At 37.5% G+C, this 15,990-nt stretch overlaps 1 protein-coding gene across 2 annotated transcripts in view; it reads left to right on the top strand.

The window, feature by feature from the left end:
• USP32 (ubiquitin specific peptidase 32) overlaps positions 1-15,990 on the top strand; it is a 207,539-nt gene that overhangs the window by 96,292 nt on the left and 95,257 nt on the right. For both annotated transcript variants that reach the window (XM_069482324.1, XM_069482323.1), the window contains exons 3-5: positions 3,186-3,291; positions 5,151-5,269; positions 14,965-15,124. In XM_069482324.1, the coding sequence (XP_069338425.1) occupies positions 3,186-3,291; positions 5,151-5,269; positions 14,965-15,124 (385 nt within the window). The remainder of the gene's footprint in view (positions 1-3,185; positions 3,292-5,150; positions 5,270-14,964; positions 15,125-15,990) is intronic.

Genomic DNA, 15,990 nt, shown 5'->3' with positions numbered 1-15,990 from the left:
TTTGTGGCTGAATAGAACTGCATGGTATGCATATATCACATTTTATTAATCCACTCATGTATTGATGGGCACTTGGGTTGTTTCCACATCTTTGCAATTGTGAATTGTGCTGCTATAAACATTCGAGTGCAGATGTCTTTTGTTCTTTTGGGTAGATGCCCAATAATGGGATTGCTGGATCAAGTGGTAGTTCTCCTTGTAGCTCTTTGAGGTATCTCCATATTACTTTCCACAGAGGTTGTACTAGTTTGCAGTCCCACCAGCAGTGTTTGAGTGTTCCTGTCTCTCCGCATCCACACCAACATTTACTGTTTTGGACTTTTTGATAAAGGCCATTCTCACTGGAGATAAGTGATATCTCATTGTGGTTTTGATTTGCATTTCCCTGATGATTAGAGATGTTGAGCTTTTTTTCATATGTTTGTTGGCCATTAGTCTATCTTCTTTTGAAAAGTTTCTATTCATATCCTTTGCCCACTTTTTGATAGGGTTATTTTTTTATAGGGTTATTTGATTTTTTCTTGCTGATTTTCCTGAGTTCTGTATAGATTCTAGTTATCAGCCTCATCGGATGTATAATGTGACTGTTTTCTCTCATTCTGTAGGTTGTCTGTTTGCTCTTGTGATAGTTTTCCTTGGCTGTGCAGAAGCTTTTTAATTTGATCAGGTCCCGTTTATTTTTGTTGTTGGTGTGATTGCCTTTGGGGTCTTCTTCATAACTTCTTTCCCTAGGCCAATGTCTGTAAGAGTTTTTCTAGGATTTTCTTCTATAATTCTTATAGTGTCATGCCTTAGGTTTAAGTCTGTTATCTACTGTGAATTGATTTTTGTGGGAGGTGAAAGGTGCGGATGCTGTTTCAGTCTTCTACATGTGGCTATCCAATTTTCCCAGCACCATTTATTGAATAAGGGTTCTTTTCCCCAGTGTATGTTTTTGTCTGCTTTGTCAAAGATTGGATGGCTTTATGAGGATGGTTTTTTAATCTGAGTTCTCAGTTCTGTTCCATTGGTCTATGTCTCTGTTTGCATGCCAGTACCATGCTGTTTTAGTTACTATGGCCTTGTAGTATATAGTCTGGTAGTCTTGAAGTCTGGTAAATTGATGCCTCCCAATTTGTTCTTTTTGTTAAAGATTGCTTTTGCTATATGGAATCTTCTCTTGAATTATTTTTTCTAGATCTGTGGAAAATGATGTTGATATTTTAATAGGGATTGCATTGAATCTGTAGATCACTTTAGGTTGTAAAGACATTTTAAGAATGTTGATTCTGCCGACCCATGAGTATGGTATGGTTTTCCACCTGTTTATGTTCTCTGCTATTTCCTTCCTCCCATGTTTTTCCTTTGTTTCAGACAGTATGTTGGGTTTTCCCCCTTGCTTCTTTGTGTGACTTATGATTTGTGACTGAAGGACAGATGTTTTGTATAGGACAATAGACACTGAGCCAAAAAGCATTGAGGGGGGCAGTGTTTAAGTTAATCTAGTCTGTAGTTGAGCTTTATTTTGGTCTTGTCATTTTACCCTCAGTGCAATATAGGCTTCAATTTCGATTTCCAGTCTAAGGCTACCTTTTTTTTTTTTTTTTTTAAATCGATTTGGGGTCTCTTTGCTAGAGAATTTTTCTAATGTCTTTTCTACCCTCAAATTTTGATCTTATCTTCTCCTTGTTATCGCACCACGGAGAGGATCTCTAGCTATATACTTTGTTGTTATTTATTTCTCAGTGCTTGCTAGCACGATGGTAGATGGACATGGGAGGTGCTAGGGAGGGGGACATTCTCTGCAGTCCTGCTTTTGCCTTACTTTTAGGTAGACATTGTGTCTTTGGATCTTGAGGGTGACACTTTCTCAGTGATCCTACTTCTCCTCAGTGGTAGGGAAACTGTAAAGATCTGGGGCCATTATGTTTTCCTGCCCCTCCCCAGTAATAAAAGATTTTTTTTTCTGTTATTTTCCTCCATTTGGGGGTGGATGGTGGGGCAACTAAAAATAGTTATTCCACAGAGTGTGTTTGTTCTGTTCTTCTTATATTTTTTTAATGTTCTGATCAGCAGCCATCTCCCTTGACTAGTTTTTGCTAGGTTGAGCTTATCACTGGCAGTAGAGATGGATAATTTTTGACATCAGCTGTCAGGGTGTTGCTAAATAATATTAATATTTATAAATATCACTTGGTGAATATATATTTTCAGTTTTCTTATTGACCATTTAAGTTTTATTCTTTAATTATTTTTTAATCATGCATTTCTATTGACAAAATTCTGCATAGCAGATACTAGGCACTCAAAAAGAATTGGTGAATGAATGAATGAATGAATGAATTTATTGTGATTGCTATTGCTGTACCTTTCCTATGTATAGTTTTTTTAAAAATAGACATTGCTGCCTGTGAACTTATGTATAGGTTTTGTTCTTTATTTCTAATTACTATAATACTTATTTCTGAGAGTATAAAAAGAAGTCTTAGAGATCTCTTAGAACTTCTGAACATTGTTAGAGATTGTCTTTCTTTCCAATCAAAATAATGTGTATAAGTTTTACTGGTGTTGAAGTAAGTTCTGTAATTGCACAAAATCCTTGTCACCTTATTGTGGCTATTGAAGGAAAACCTTTATCTTCTTGGACCTTGATAAGGACTCCAAAGAGAAAGAATAAATATTCAGTTGTGTGAGTCTATAATATATAGATGCTCCTCAACTTACCATGTCGTTACAGCCCTATAAACCCATCATAAGTTGAAAATAATGAGTTGAAAGTATATTTAATGCACCTAATGTACCAAACATCATAGCTTAGCCTAACCTATTTTAAATGTGCTCAGAACACTTACATTAGCGGTTTGCAGTCATCTAACATAAAACCTGTTTTGAGTTAAAGTGTTGAGCATCATATGTAATTTATTGAATACTGTACTGAATTATGATTTCTACTGAATGCATATCATTTTTGTGCCACTGTAAAGTTGAAAAATTGTAAGTTGAGGACCATCTGTATGTATTTTAGAATAGATGAGTATATTCTTTGTAATAACAAGGTGAAAAAGAGGGAGAAACTTAATATCTTTTTACTAAAATTTACCAGGGCCTCATCTGGAGATAGAGATAAGATTTGTTAAAGATGATAGCTACCTGAAATTCCTCAACAAATGAAACATCTCCTGAGGTTGACTATCGTTTTCTTCCAGGTGATTTACTGTTCTTTTGGTGGAACATCCAAAGGGTTGCACTTTAATAACTTAATAGTTGGACTCGTCCTCCTTACAAGAGGCAGAGATGAAGAGAAAGCAAAATGTAAGTACTTTTATTGTCTCAAAATGATAATACCATATCTGTATGCAGAATAATTTACTTCAAAATTCTGATGACAGGCAAAGTATTTGAAATTGACATTTCTCTAAAGAAGATATATGAGTGCCCAATAAGCACTTGACAAAATACTCAACATAATTAATCAATAGAGAAATATAAATTAAAACTACATTGAGATACTGCTTCATATCTACTAGGGTGGCTAAAATTAGAAAGTCAGATAATAACAAGTGTTAGGGAGGATGTGGAAAAATTGTAGTACACATTATAAATTTCTATAGAAATGTAAAAAAGTGCAGCCACTTTGGAAACCAGATTGGCAGTTCCTCAGACTATTGAACATTAAGTTACATGGCCCAGCAATTTCTACTTCTAAGAAAGTTCAGTACACATATTTACCAAAAACAAGCCATGTATGCAAATATTTATAGCAACTTTGTTCAGAATAGTCACAAAATGGAAACAACACTAACATCCATCAGCTGATGAATGGATAAACAGAATATGACATATCCATACAATGGAATGTTATTCTACAATAAAAAGGAATAAAGTACTGATTCATGCTGCAACATGGATGAACCTGAAAACATTTTGCCAAGAGATAGATGCCAGTCACAATCAGCCACATATTATATGATCCCATTTATATGAAATTTCCAGATTAAGCAAATCCATAGTGCCAGAAAGTGTTAGACTAGTGGTTGCCTGGGGTTCAGGGAAGAGGGAAATGGACAGTGACTGCAAATGGGCATGGGATTTCTTTTTGGGTTGATGAAAATGTTCTGGAATTAGATATTGATGATTTATCTGTTTTTTAAGATGAGGTCTTATCTGTCACCCAGGCTGGGGTGCAGTGGCACAATCATACCTCACTATAGCTTCAAACTCCTAGGCTTAAGAGATCCTTCCACTTTAGGCTCCCAAGTAGCTAGGATTACAGGCACGCACACCACCATGCCTAGCTTTTCCTTCTTCTTTTTGTAATCTGTCTGCTATGATCCGAATGTTTGTATCTCCTTCTTGTGATCTGTCCATCTGATAACCAAGACAACTACTAAGTGACTAACAGGCGAGCAGCATATACAGTGTGGATATGCTGGACAAAGGGATTATGCATGTCCCAGACAGGATGGAGAGGGAGGCAAGAGATTTCATTATGTTACTTAGAACAGTGTGCAACTTAAAACCTCTGAATTGTTTATTTCTGAAAATTTCCATTTCATTTTTTTGGACCTCTGTTAACCGTGGGTAATTGAAACCTCAGAAAGCAAAATGTGGATAAGGAGGGAACTAGTACCATACAGATTACTTTGTAAATTGCTTTTAACTTCTATTTAGTATTTTGTTTTGTGTATATCTCAGTTTACCTATTACTGATAGACATTTATCTTTTTTTCTAATTTTTGCTCTTACAAACAATACTGCAGTGAACACCTTGTATCTTGTACACAGATATCAGTTTTTCAAGCGTGGAAGTGTAATTTTGTGGAAGTGGAGTTTCTGGCGTGCATCTTCACCTTCACTAGAGTTTTTCAAATTATTCTCCACAGTAATTTATGCTCCTGTTAACAGTATATAAGAGGCTCTGTTGCTCCCAGTCCTTGCTAACACTTGGTATTGTTACACCTAAGCAGTTTTGCAAATTTGGCATATTTGGTGAGATGTCACGTTGCTGTTTTAATTTGTGTTACTAGGTTATTTTGAGGAATAAATTAAATTAATTTATAAAGTACTTGGTCCTAGTAATCAATTATTGATGCCTTTCTCTTCTCTCATTGTTTCTACCAGGGTATATGATCTATGTTAAGATTAATTTATTCTATTTTTCTTTCTCTTAGACATTTTCAGTCTTTTTTCAAGTGAATCTGGGAGCTATGTTGTACGAGAAGAAATGGAAAGAATGCTCCATGTGGTGGATGGTAAAGTCCCAGATACACTCAGAAAGTGTTTCTCAGAGGTATATTTTACATTTCACACCTTCTAGTATTACCTTTAGTTGTATAATATTAACAAGTTTAGCTATGATGAATAGATGTTTATATGAAGAATATTCTTGGCATCTTTGTATTTAATGATTGATATTTCAACTGTTTATGTGCTATATTCAAAGGTCCATGGCTCTCATTACTGCTATATTTGTGAATCTGAAAATGCTTCCTTTTTTTTTTTTTTTTTTTGGTTTTTTTTTTTTTTTTTTTTTTAGACAGAGTCTCACTCTGTTGCCTGGGCTACAGTGCCGTGGTATCAGCCTAGTTCACAGCAACCTCAAACTCCTGGGCTCAAGCAATCCTTTTGCCTCAGCCTCCCAAATAGCTGGAACTATAGGCACACGCCACCATGCCTGGCTAATTTTTTCTACATATATTTTTAGTTGTCCATATAATTTCTTTCTATTTTTTTTAGTAGAGACGGGGGTCTCGCTCTTGCTCAGGCTGGTCTCGAACTTCTGAGCTCAAACGATCCACCTGCCTTGGCCTCCCAGAGTGCTAGGATTATAGGCGTGAGCCACCGCGCCCGGCCTGAAAATTCTTAATTCTACTATAAACCAACTGTTTATACTTAGAGTATAAGGAAACATATTCCTATGCTCTCAGTCCCCCACATAGCAACATATACACATGCATACACATAGTCCTGCAGGAACCTCATATTGTAGTGCCCTTGTTTTTGTCATGGATATGTAGGTATATCATTCATTGGCCTTGAGCCATTCTGTGATCTCTTTTATTAAGGCCTATTTTATCATTTATTTTACTTAGTTGATTTGCATAGTGAAATATTTTGGTTAAAAATTGTCTTTTTTTCTGTTTGCAGAAATAATATATTTTCTAGTGTCTAACAATAGAAATAATAGAAAATTAAACAATAGCAAATATGTATCTTTAACAGAGAAAATTATTTTTCTTCTCAGAGGTCTGCTAATATGTGAAAAGTCCCTAGAGATTGTAGAGTGAAAACCTCTTTAGAAGTTTCTGATCCTTTCATATAGCACTCAGTGCTGCACAATTTCTTACAGGTGGCTATTTAACTCACTTCCCTTTCACCAGTATAATAGTCCTTTACTGCTTTTAGTTTTATTCAGGTTGTTTAGCTCCACCTTCCTGACTATATAGGCATTGATTGTCTATACTTCATCCATATGCATATTCTGCTATTTCTTTGGGCTGTCTTATCTTTAGCTTCTCATCCATCTGGCTTTGAGTTTCTTCTGTGTTCGTAGCACCTGGTGATATCTCTTTCTTGCCGTTTTTTTTTTTTTTTTTTTTTTTTGGGAAGACAGAGTCTTGCTCTGTTGCCCGGGCTAGAGTGCCGTGGTGTCAGCCTAGCTCACAGCAACCTCAAACTCCTGGGCTCAAGCGATCCTCCTGCCTCAGCCTCCCAAGTAGCTGGGACTACAGACATGTGCCACCATGCCCGGCTAATTTTTTCTATATGTATTTTTAGTTTTCCGGCTAATTTCTTTCTATTTTTAGTAGAGACAGGGTCTCACTCTTGCTCAGGCTGGTCTCGAACTCCTGACCTCGAGCGATCCGCTGGCCTCGGCTTCCCAGAGTGCTAGGATTATAGGCGTGAGCCACCTCGCCTGGCTCTTTCTTGCTTTTGAGCTTAGCTGTGCAGTGTTTGGTGGTGGTTACAGTGTTACATTTTATCCAGCATTTCTATGTGTAGGGTACAAAAGGATGAGTTTCCTGCGTTTTGGGTTCTGACATATTGACTACAAATTGCTGTGATAGTATTTCAGTACTTCAAGACAAACTGGGCCATGGCTTATTTGTTTGTTTTTTCCCTGTAATAAAATTTTGCCTGTCAGAAGAAAAGATATCTTTGCAGATCTTATTAATTGGATTTTTCATAGAGATGTCAAATATATTAATACTCTTTGCATTTTTTCAGGAAGAATATATATATTTTTTCATTTTAATAAGGTTTAGGCAAACACTTCCATTTTGTAGATGGGAATTACATGGGGTTGGTAACCTAGTTCTCTAAAATTTAGGCACAACCAAAGGCGTGTGTATTCATTGAGAATTAGTTCTATAGGGAAAAATCAAGTAGAATAGGTGAATAGGTGGTGATAGGAAAGAGGCAGCTGAGTGTTGTTATTTTATATAGGATGGTTAGACCTGTCAGATAAAGTGAAATTTGAGTAAAAAATTTATAGGAAGGGAGAGAGAAAACCATGAAGATAACTGAGGGAAGAACTTTTCATGAGGAGGATACAACAAAGGCCCTGAGGTAAGAGTATACTTGGCATGTCCAAGAAACCATAAAAAGGCCAATTTAGTTGAAATGGAGTGGACAAGGGAATAGTGAAAAATGAAGTTACTGAAATTATTGGGGAGAAGGAGGTAGATTATATATGCCCCTATGGGACATTATTGCATCTTTTGACTTTTACCCTGAGTGAGATGGAAACCACTGGAGGGTTTTGAGCAGAAGAATAACATAATATGAGATGCTTTTTTGAAAAACATGATTATGTTAGATCTTATTTGGCTGAACTGAGTCCAATTGAGGTATCTGAAAAATCCAGGTAAGAGGGGGGATGGTCATTTAGATCATAGTGTAGCAGTTAGTGACAAGTTTTTAGATTCTGGATTTATTTTAAAGGTGGACTTAACAGAATCTTTTCTTGTGTTGATTAGGGACTGTGATAGAAGGAGTAGAAGAAGGATGACCAAAGTGTTGGCCTGATGTAGTAAAAGAATGTTGTTGCTGTTAACTGAGATGGAGAAGGAGCTTTGGAGGTTGGGTGCCAAGGGAGATTTAATTAAATTCAAGGATCAAGGATCCTATTAGACATTCAATTGGAGTTGTCAGCTATGCTTTTTGATAAATAAGTCTGTTGTTCAGGGGAAAGGAGTTATTGGCTTATAGGTGAGTAGAAATTTATAGGAAGTGAGAGATAAAACCATGAAGATAACTTAGGAAAGAACTTTTCATGAAGAGAATACAGCAAAGATCATCTGTGAGTGAGTTTAGATAGAAAACACATTGGAAGAATGAGTCCTATAATCCAGTGTTTAGAGTTTGGAGAGATAAAGAGGAATCAAAACTGGAGATTAAGGAATGGCCTGTCAGATAAGATTACCTAAAGAGAATAGTGTCCTACAGGCCAGGTGATGAAAATGTTTCAAGAAGGAAAGAGAGCTCAACTATGTCAAGTATACTGAAGTGAGTTGACCTTTGATCACTGAGATTTGGCTATATGGATGTTGGTCATTGGTGTAGACCCTGTGGAATTAAAAAACCACTGTAGGCCGGGCGAGGTGGCTCACACTTGTAATCCTACCACTCTGGGAGGCCAAGGTGGGTGGATCGCTTGAGCTCAGTAGTTCAAGACCAGCTGAAGCAAGAGCAAGACCCTGTATCTACTAAAAGTAGAAAAAATTAGCCAGGTGTGGTGGCGCGTGCCTGTACTTGGGAGGCTACTTGGGAGGCTGAGGCAGGAGGATCGCTTGAGCCCAGAAGTTTGAGGTTACTGTGAGCTAGGCTGACACCACGGCACTCTAGCCCAGGCAACAGAGCGAGACTCTCTCTCAAAAAAAAAAAAAAAAAAAAATCACTGGAGTCAGGACACTACAGGGGAATACATTCAAAAGAGGAAATCAAGATGGGAAAATAGAATGTTTAAAATTTCAATTATGGGAAGGGGAACAGTTGCTGTAATAAGAAGATCATAAGACAGTGGTAGTAAGTGCCTACCTAGGTTGTTGTTGTTAATGACAAGATCTTTAGAAGAGAAAAGATCAAAGAAATGTGAAGCCTAGTTTTAGAAGGCTCATGTATATGGCTTTTTAAATTATTAGATTCCTTTGGTATAAAAGCAATACTGTAAGTGGGCTAATGGTATCTGACTCAACTATTTGATGTATTTAGCTGCTCTAATTTCTGAGTAATGTGCCTGATCATTGCATCCAGACAGTTGCTATCCAAGTATTTATATTAGACTAGGTTTATTCAGACATTCTGTGACAATGCTCTGTGTTGTTTTTTGCATTAAAAACAAAACTATAAAGATAAGCACTTTAGATAAAAGATATGGCCCTAGCACCTAGATTTAAGTGATATGGGTTTCAGCCTTTTTAAATCCTGTGCTTTATTAGTAGCCTTGAGTTATAAAGGAATCTGCTTAAGACTTGTATTAATTTTTTTTGTTACTGGCTTTCTGTTGGATTATTGATTCTAAAAGTGGAAATTAATATTTTATCCATTTTAGGAGTCTGTTTATTTATTTTTATTTTTTACCTGTTAGCTCATTTTATTAAAGGGAAACTGAGGCACAAGGAAATACAACCACTAATTCAGGGTCACACAGATCACGACTGTCAGATAAGAGTCACCAGATTTCTGTCTGCAGCCACAGATCTTCCTTCTTAGGCATCCACTCCAGAAGCTGGAGATTCTAGTGTATGTCTTTCATGATGGCACTGTTATCATAAGGTGGCATTCTTTGGACAGTAAGATGTATGAGCCACTGGCATCTCACTTAGACTCTGCCCAGTTTGGACAAATTTGATCAAACTTTAGTTGTGTTTCTTGTGGTGGATAAACAGTCAAAGCTTCCTTGTCAGTCCCAGACTGGTGTTGTCCAAGGACAACAGGATTCTCACTTTACATGGTGTCAGGAGGAATGACATAGCACCCTGTGGTTAGGAATCTTTCCCTGATTACCAATTCATATATTCCTGAAAGTTACAGAAATGAGGAAGGCATGGGCCCCACCCCAGGGAACATAAAGCATTTACTGGTTTATTACAAAGGATACATATGAAGAGATGCGTAGGGTGAGGTGTGGGAGAAGGGCCATGGAGCTTCCTTGCCCTTCGTGGGTGCTCCAACCTCCAGGAACCTCCACATGTAAGCTATCTAGAAGCTCCAGGAGTCTGTTTATTTTTAATTGCCTTTTCTGGTATTGGAAATATTTTTTTTCTTGACCACTGTTGCAACAATTTATAAAAGAATTATTTTCTTTTGCTTCTGTTTTTGGAAGAGATCCATGACTCAAAAACATAAAAAATCGGATTTGACAGATGGAATTTTGGTTCTACCAGCTATGTGGGAATGATTCCCAATGGGCAGGTGGATTTCAGATATTACTTTATATTTTACTCGTAGACAAGGCAGTGTGGTGTATAGTTTAGGCACAAGGACTTCGGAGCCTGGACCACCTGGGTTTAATCCTCTCTGCCACTATATAACTTTGGGCAAATTACTGAACCTTTTGTTGTCAAGGTTTTCTCATGTGTAAAATGGGGATACTAATGGTGTCTCTGGCTGGGTCCGATGGCTCACACCTGCAATATCAGCATTTTCGGAGGCTGAGGTGGGAGGATTGCTTGATGCTAGGAGTTCAAGACCAGCTTGGGCAACATAACAATACCTTGTCTCTTAAAAAAAAAAAACCAGCCAGGTGGGGTAACACAGGCCTATAGTCCCAGCTACTTGGTAGGCTGAGATGTGAGGATTGCCTGAGGCTGGAGTAAGCTATGATCAGGCCACTTTACTCCAGCCCCGGTGACAGAGTCAGACCTTGTCTCTAGAAAAATAATAGCAATAAAAGTGTCTCCTATAGAGGGTGCTTTGAAGATTAAATTAATATTTAAAGTATTTAGGACAGTTCTGAGGATGTTGTAAATACTCAGTAGATATTAGCTTTATGTGAAAGTGGTAGAAGGTCCCATTATAAATTGGCATCTTTTTTCTTTCTTAGTGGCACATATGCAATTATAAAATTGAGATATCCTAGATTCACTGAAACCGTTGAAATCACATTATTTCCCTGAATCTAAAATGCTATCACTTATAAGAAGTACCTTTATATATCACTCTGAGTGGAAAAAACAAACTTTTTTTCCTACTCTATTCTCAAAACACAGATCACTTTCTGTGATCTCTAGTTACCAAAATATGTGTGGGGATTTCTCCCCACCAGTGGGCAACCTATTCTCTGGCAAATTCTTTTGTGGGCATAAGCCAGGTTTCCTCTAATTTAATTCAGCTATGACACTGTCTACCTGGAGATAACATCATATCCCACAGGCTGAGGGATTAGTCCCATGAGACTGCCTCCAGATGCCAATCACAAGTAATAGGTTGACACCTGTACTTCTGACAGATAGGCTATGAAATGGGGTTCCTGAGACCCCCCTCCTTGGGTTCAGTTAATAGGACGGCTCTCAGAACTTGGGGAAGTACTTAAGTTTATTATAAAGGACATTACAAAGGGTACAGATGAATAGCCAGACGAAAGAGATGCACAGGTATATGGGAAGGTATGTGGAGCTTTCGTGCCCTCTCCAGGCACATCACCCTTCAGGAACCTGCATGTGTTCAGCTAGCAGGAAGTTCCCTGAACAACTCAGTCCTTTCATTTATTTGTTTGTTTTTTGTTTTTATTTTCTTTTGAGACAAGGTCTGACTCAGTTGCTCAAGCTAGAGTGCAGTGGCGTCATCGTAGTTCACTGCAACCTCAAATTCCCAGGCTACTCCTGCCTCAGCCTCCCAAATAGCTGGGGGTACAGGCATATACCCCACCATACCTGGCTGATTTTTAAATTTTGTATTGAAATGGGGGGGAGGTCTCGCTGTGTTGCTCAGGCTGGTCTCAAACTCCTGGCCTCAAGCAATCCTCCCGCCTGGCCTCCTAAAGTACTAGAATTACAGTTGTGAGCCACTGCTCTTGGCCTCTTTTGTGTTTTTATAGAAACTTCATTAGTAGTCATGATTTATTGAATCATTGATCACTGGTGATGAACTTAACCTTCAGTTCTCTTCCCTCCCTGGAGATGGAACTGAAAGTCCCAACTCTCTAATCATTCCTTGGTTTTTCAGGTGACTAGCCCCCATCATGAGGCTATGCAGAAGCCCCTAGCCATAGGTCAATTCATTAACATGCAAAGAGAAACTTACCACTTTGGAGATGGCAATGATTTTAGGAGTTGTATGCCAAGAGACAGAAAGAAGACCAAATATATATGTCACAATATCACAACTACTAAGAAAAAAACTGTCAATTATAATTGAAGGATGCTGTTGATTTTAAGACTTATCCCAATGTCAAGAGATGTTAACATGTGTAAAAATGTGTGTCAACTCATGGAATTTATGCTGCTAAGCCTCTTTCTAGACTAAACATGGGATAGAGAAAGAATATGGATTGGATCTGTAATCTCTAAACATTTTGACGGTGTCCTCATGTGTCCCTGCAACAAGTCTCAGTGGCATGGTTGAAGTGAAAATAAAAATGTAGAGATGAATCTTTAAGTCTAACATTTTATTTAGGAAGAAAGAATTATAGTTCCAGGGCATACATGCAGACCAGGTGTTCTTTGGTATGTCCGAAGAACAAAGAGAGAAGGTTGGAGGTTTTATAAAAAGGGAATGTTACATGTGGTCCTAAGAGAAAGTTATTGATATTAGTAAAGCTAATGCCAATAGCTTGGGGAGCTGGCAAGATCCAATTGGTGGGCAACATTGACCGTAGTAGAGTGGTGGTAGAGTTGTATAGCAAGTTATCTTACCAACTATAGATAAAACTGATCTCAGGTTACGACTGGCAGTTTCATTAGCCAGACTTGCAGAGAATTACATTTCTAGAGCAATACTGTATACCTTGAGTGCTTTTTCCCCCTGGCCCTTTGACACTGGATTAGTTGGTTGTGACAAGAATGACCTCATTTGGGGAAAAAATTTTTGCATGCTACACATCCGATAAAGGGCTGATAACTAGAATCTATTTAGAACTCAAGAAAATCAGCAAGAAAAAAATCAAACAACCCTATCAAAAAGTGGGCAAAGGATATGAATAGAAACTTTTCAAAAGAAGACAGAAGAATGGCCAACAAACATATGAAAAAACGCTCAACATCTCTAATCATCAGGGAAATGCAAATCAAAACCACAGTGAGATATCACTTATCTCCAGTGAGAATGGCCTTTATCAAAAAGTTCCAAAACAATAAATGTTGGCGTGGATGTGGAGAGATAGGAACACTCATACACTGCTGGTGGGACTGCAAACTAGTACAACCTCTGTGGAAAGCAATATGGAGATACCTTAAACAGATACAAGTAGACCTACCATTTGATCCAGCAATCCCATTATTGGGCATCTACCTAAAAGAACAAAAGGCATTCCATAAAAAAGACATCTGCACTTGAATGTTTATAGCAGCACAATTCACAATTGCAAAGATGTGGAAACAACCCAAGTGCCCATCAATACATGAGTGGGTTAATAAAATGTGGTATATGTATACCATGGAGTTCTACTCAGCTATAAGAAACAACGGTGATATAACACCTCTTGTATTTTCCTGGATAAAGCTGGAACCCATTCTACTAAGAGAAGTATCCCAAGAATGGAAAAACAAGCACCACATGTACTCACCATCACATTGGTTTCACTGATCATCACCTAAGAGCACATTTAATAATAACATTAATTGGGTGTCGGGCAGATGTGGGGGGGGAGGGGATGGGTATATACATACATAATGAGTGCGATGTGCACTGTCTAGGGGATAGACACGCTTGAAGCTCTGATTCCTGGGGCAGGGGAGGAGGGGGCAAGGGCAATATACATAACCTAAACTTTTGTAGCCCCATAATATGCTGAAATAAAAAAAAAAAAAAGAATGACCTCATTCGTATGACCAACTTGCACACCATATTCTTCCATTCAGAAAAACAAGACTGTCAGTGTTGCCTTCATTGTTTGGATTGTGCTGATGATGTTAAATGTTCTGAAACCACTGGGTGACATATTGCTGTACGTAATACGATGCTACTAAACAATGTAGAAATTGTTTCTACCATCTCTTTTAGGTTCCTAGTTATTTGTATTCTTTAATATCTCTGTTAGGGTTAGAGCTGCAAGGATGTCATTCTTCATTGTATTTCCGTGTGAATTCTCCCTTTTTCTCTTAGAAATGTTTGATCCTCACTAAACCTAGGATCTCATGTCTTCTAAGCAAAGGTAATGGCTTGGACAGCCATGTGAGGCTCTTTTTTAGCCTGGATATGTGCTTTTTTTTTTTTCTCCAGAGGTTTATCAAAGCAAATACGTGAAAAGAAAGCAAAGAAATAGAAATCAACTTCCTTCTCTTTGTACTCTACTTGACTTGTGGATACATGTTTTCAGTGATGCCTTCTGGGATCCTGCTTGTCCTCTCTAGGAGGACTCCTGTATAGTTGTTTTTAATTTACAAATGAAATTTAAAAGCTTTTAAATTCCGTACAGATTTAATTAAAATGTACTAATTGAAACAGATTGAGGGAGTGCTAATGAAGAGGGATATGGCAAGTGAAAAATTGGATTTATTAAATGTTGAAAGAAATGCAATTTACTGATTTCAGGATATATTTTAGCAAATAAAATGTGGTTTATTATTGGTAATGGACTACCTTAATGAATTGATGAAATAATTTGCAATTAACACATAGATTTTATGCAAATGGAAGATCTGAAGTATAATTATTTTTGAAGACAGTTTGATTTCCAAGTATATATACCCTGTAGTGTTATTTAGATAATCCTTCCTTTGTAGATAGTAGAAAGGTAAATGTCAACTAATTGCAAACTTCAGGTCATGCAGGTTACAAGTAAGATACTTAAAATTTGATTAAACTTTTTTTTTTTTTTTTTAGGGTGAAAAGGTAAACTATGAAAAGTTTAGGAATTGGCTTCTTCTAAACAAAGATGCTTTTACTTTCTCTCGTTGGCTACTGTCTGGAGGTGTGTATGTTACCCTCACAGATGATAGTGATACTCCCACTTTCTACCAAACTCTGGCTGGAGTCACACATTGTAAGTAATGGCATTTCATTGTTTTCTCTTTACCTTTTAACTAATTGCCTGGTAATATGGGAATATGCTTATAAAGGAGAAATTTTTTTGTCAGTGTTTTCTTCCAAAGTATAATAAAATGAAAGGATGGAGCATGGAAAACAGGGCTCTATGAATTGTTCTTAACCAAGCTATATTAGTTTCCTAGGGTTGCTGTAACAAATTACCACAATTCATAAACTGAAACGAGAAATTCACTCTCAGTTTTAGCACCTGAAATCAAAGTGTTTACAGGGCCACATTCCTTCTGAAGTACCTCGGAATTCTTTGCCTCTTCCACTTTTTGGTGACCCCAGATATTCCGTGGCTTGTGGCAGCATAATTCCCATTCTCTGCCTCTGTCTTCGCGTGGCCTTTTCTGTGTATTTCTGTATCATTTCATTGTACAAGGACACCAATCATTGTATTTAGGGCCCAGCCTAAATCTTAAGATGATTTCACCTTAAGATCCTTAATTTGTTACAGCCATAAAGACCGTATTTCTATATAAGGTCACGTTCCCAGTTTCCAGGTGATCATGAATGGGAGACAGTTTTCAATCTGCTACACAGGTCTAAGTGTTAATTTCTACTGTTCTTCTTTCCAGTAGTTACAGAAAACTGCTTACAGTCTGCTTTTCCTTAAGCTACTTCCTATCACTGAAATGCCTTTCCCTTTGTGTCTACTTATTAAATCTTAATAGTCATCCTTGAAGACTTAAATCACATACCCCTTTTTTTCATGAACTTTTCTTGCTTTCCTATCAGAAATCATCTCTCCTTCCTCTGAACTCTCATAATACCTTATTTGTACTGCTCTTCAATGAATTTATCCCTTTCATCCTTATA

The sequence above is a fragment of the Eulemur rufifrons genome, chromosome 9 (assembly GCF_041146395.1).
Source record: "Eulemur rufifrons isolate Redbay chromosome 9, OSU_ERuf_1, whole genome shotgun sequence".
NCBI lineage: Eukaryota > Metazoa > Chordata > Mammalia > Primates > Lemuridae > Eulemur > Eulemur rufifrons.
This window is presented reverse-complemented; position numbering and strand designations above follow the sequence as displayed.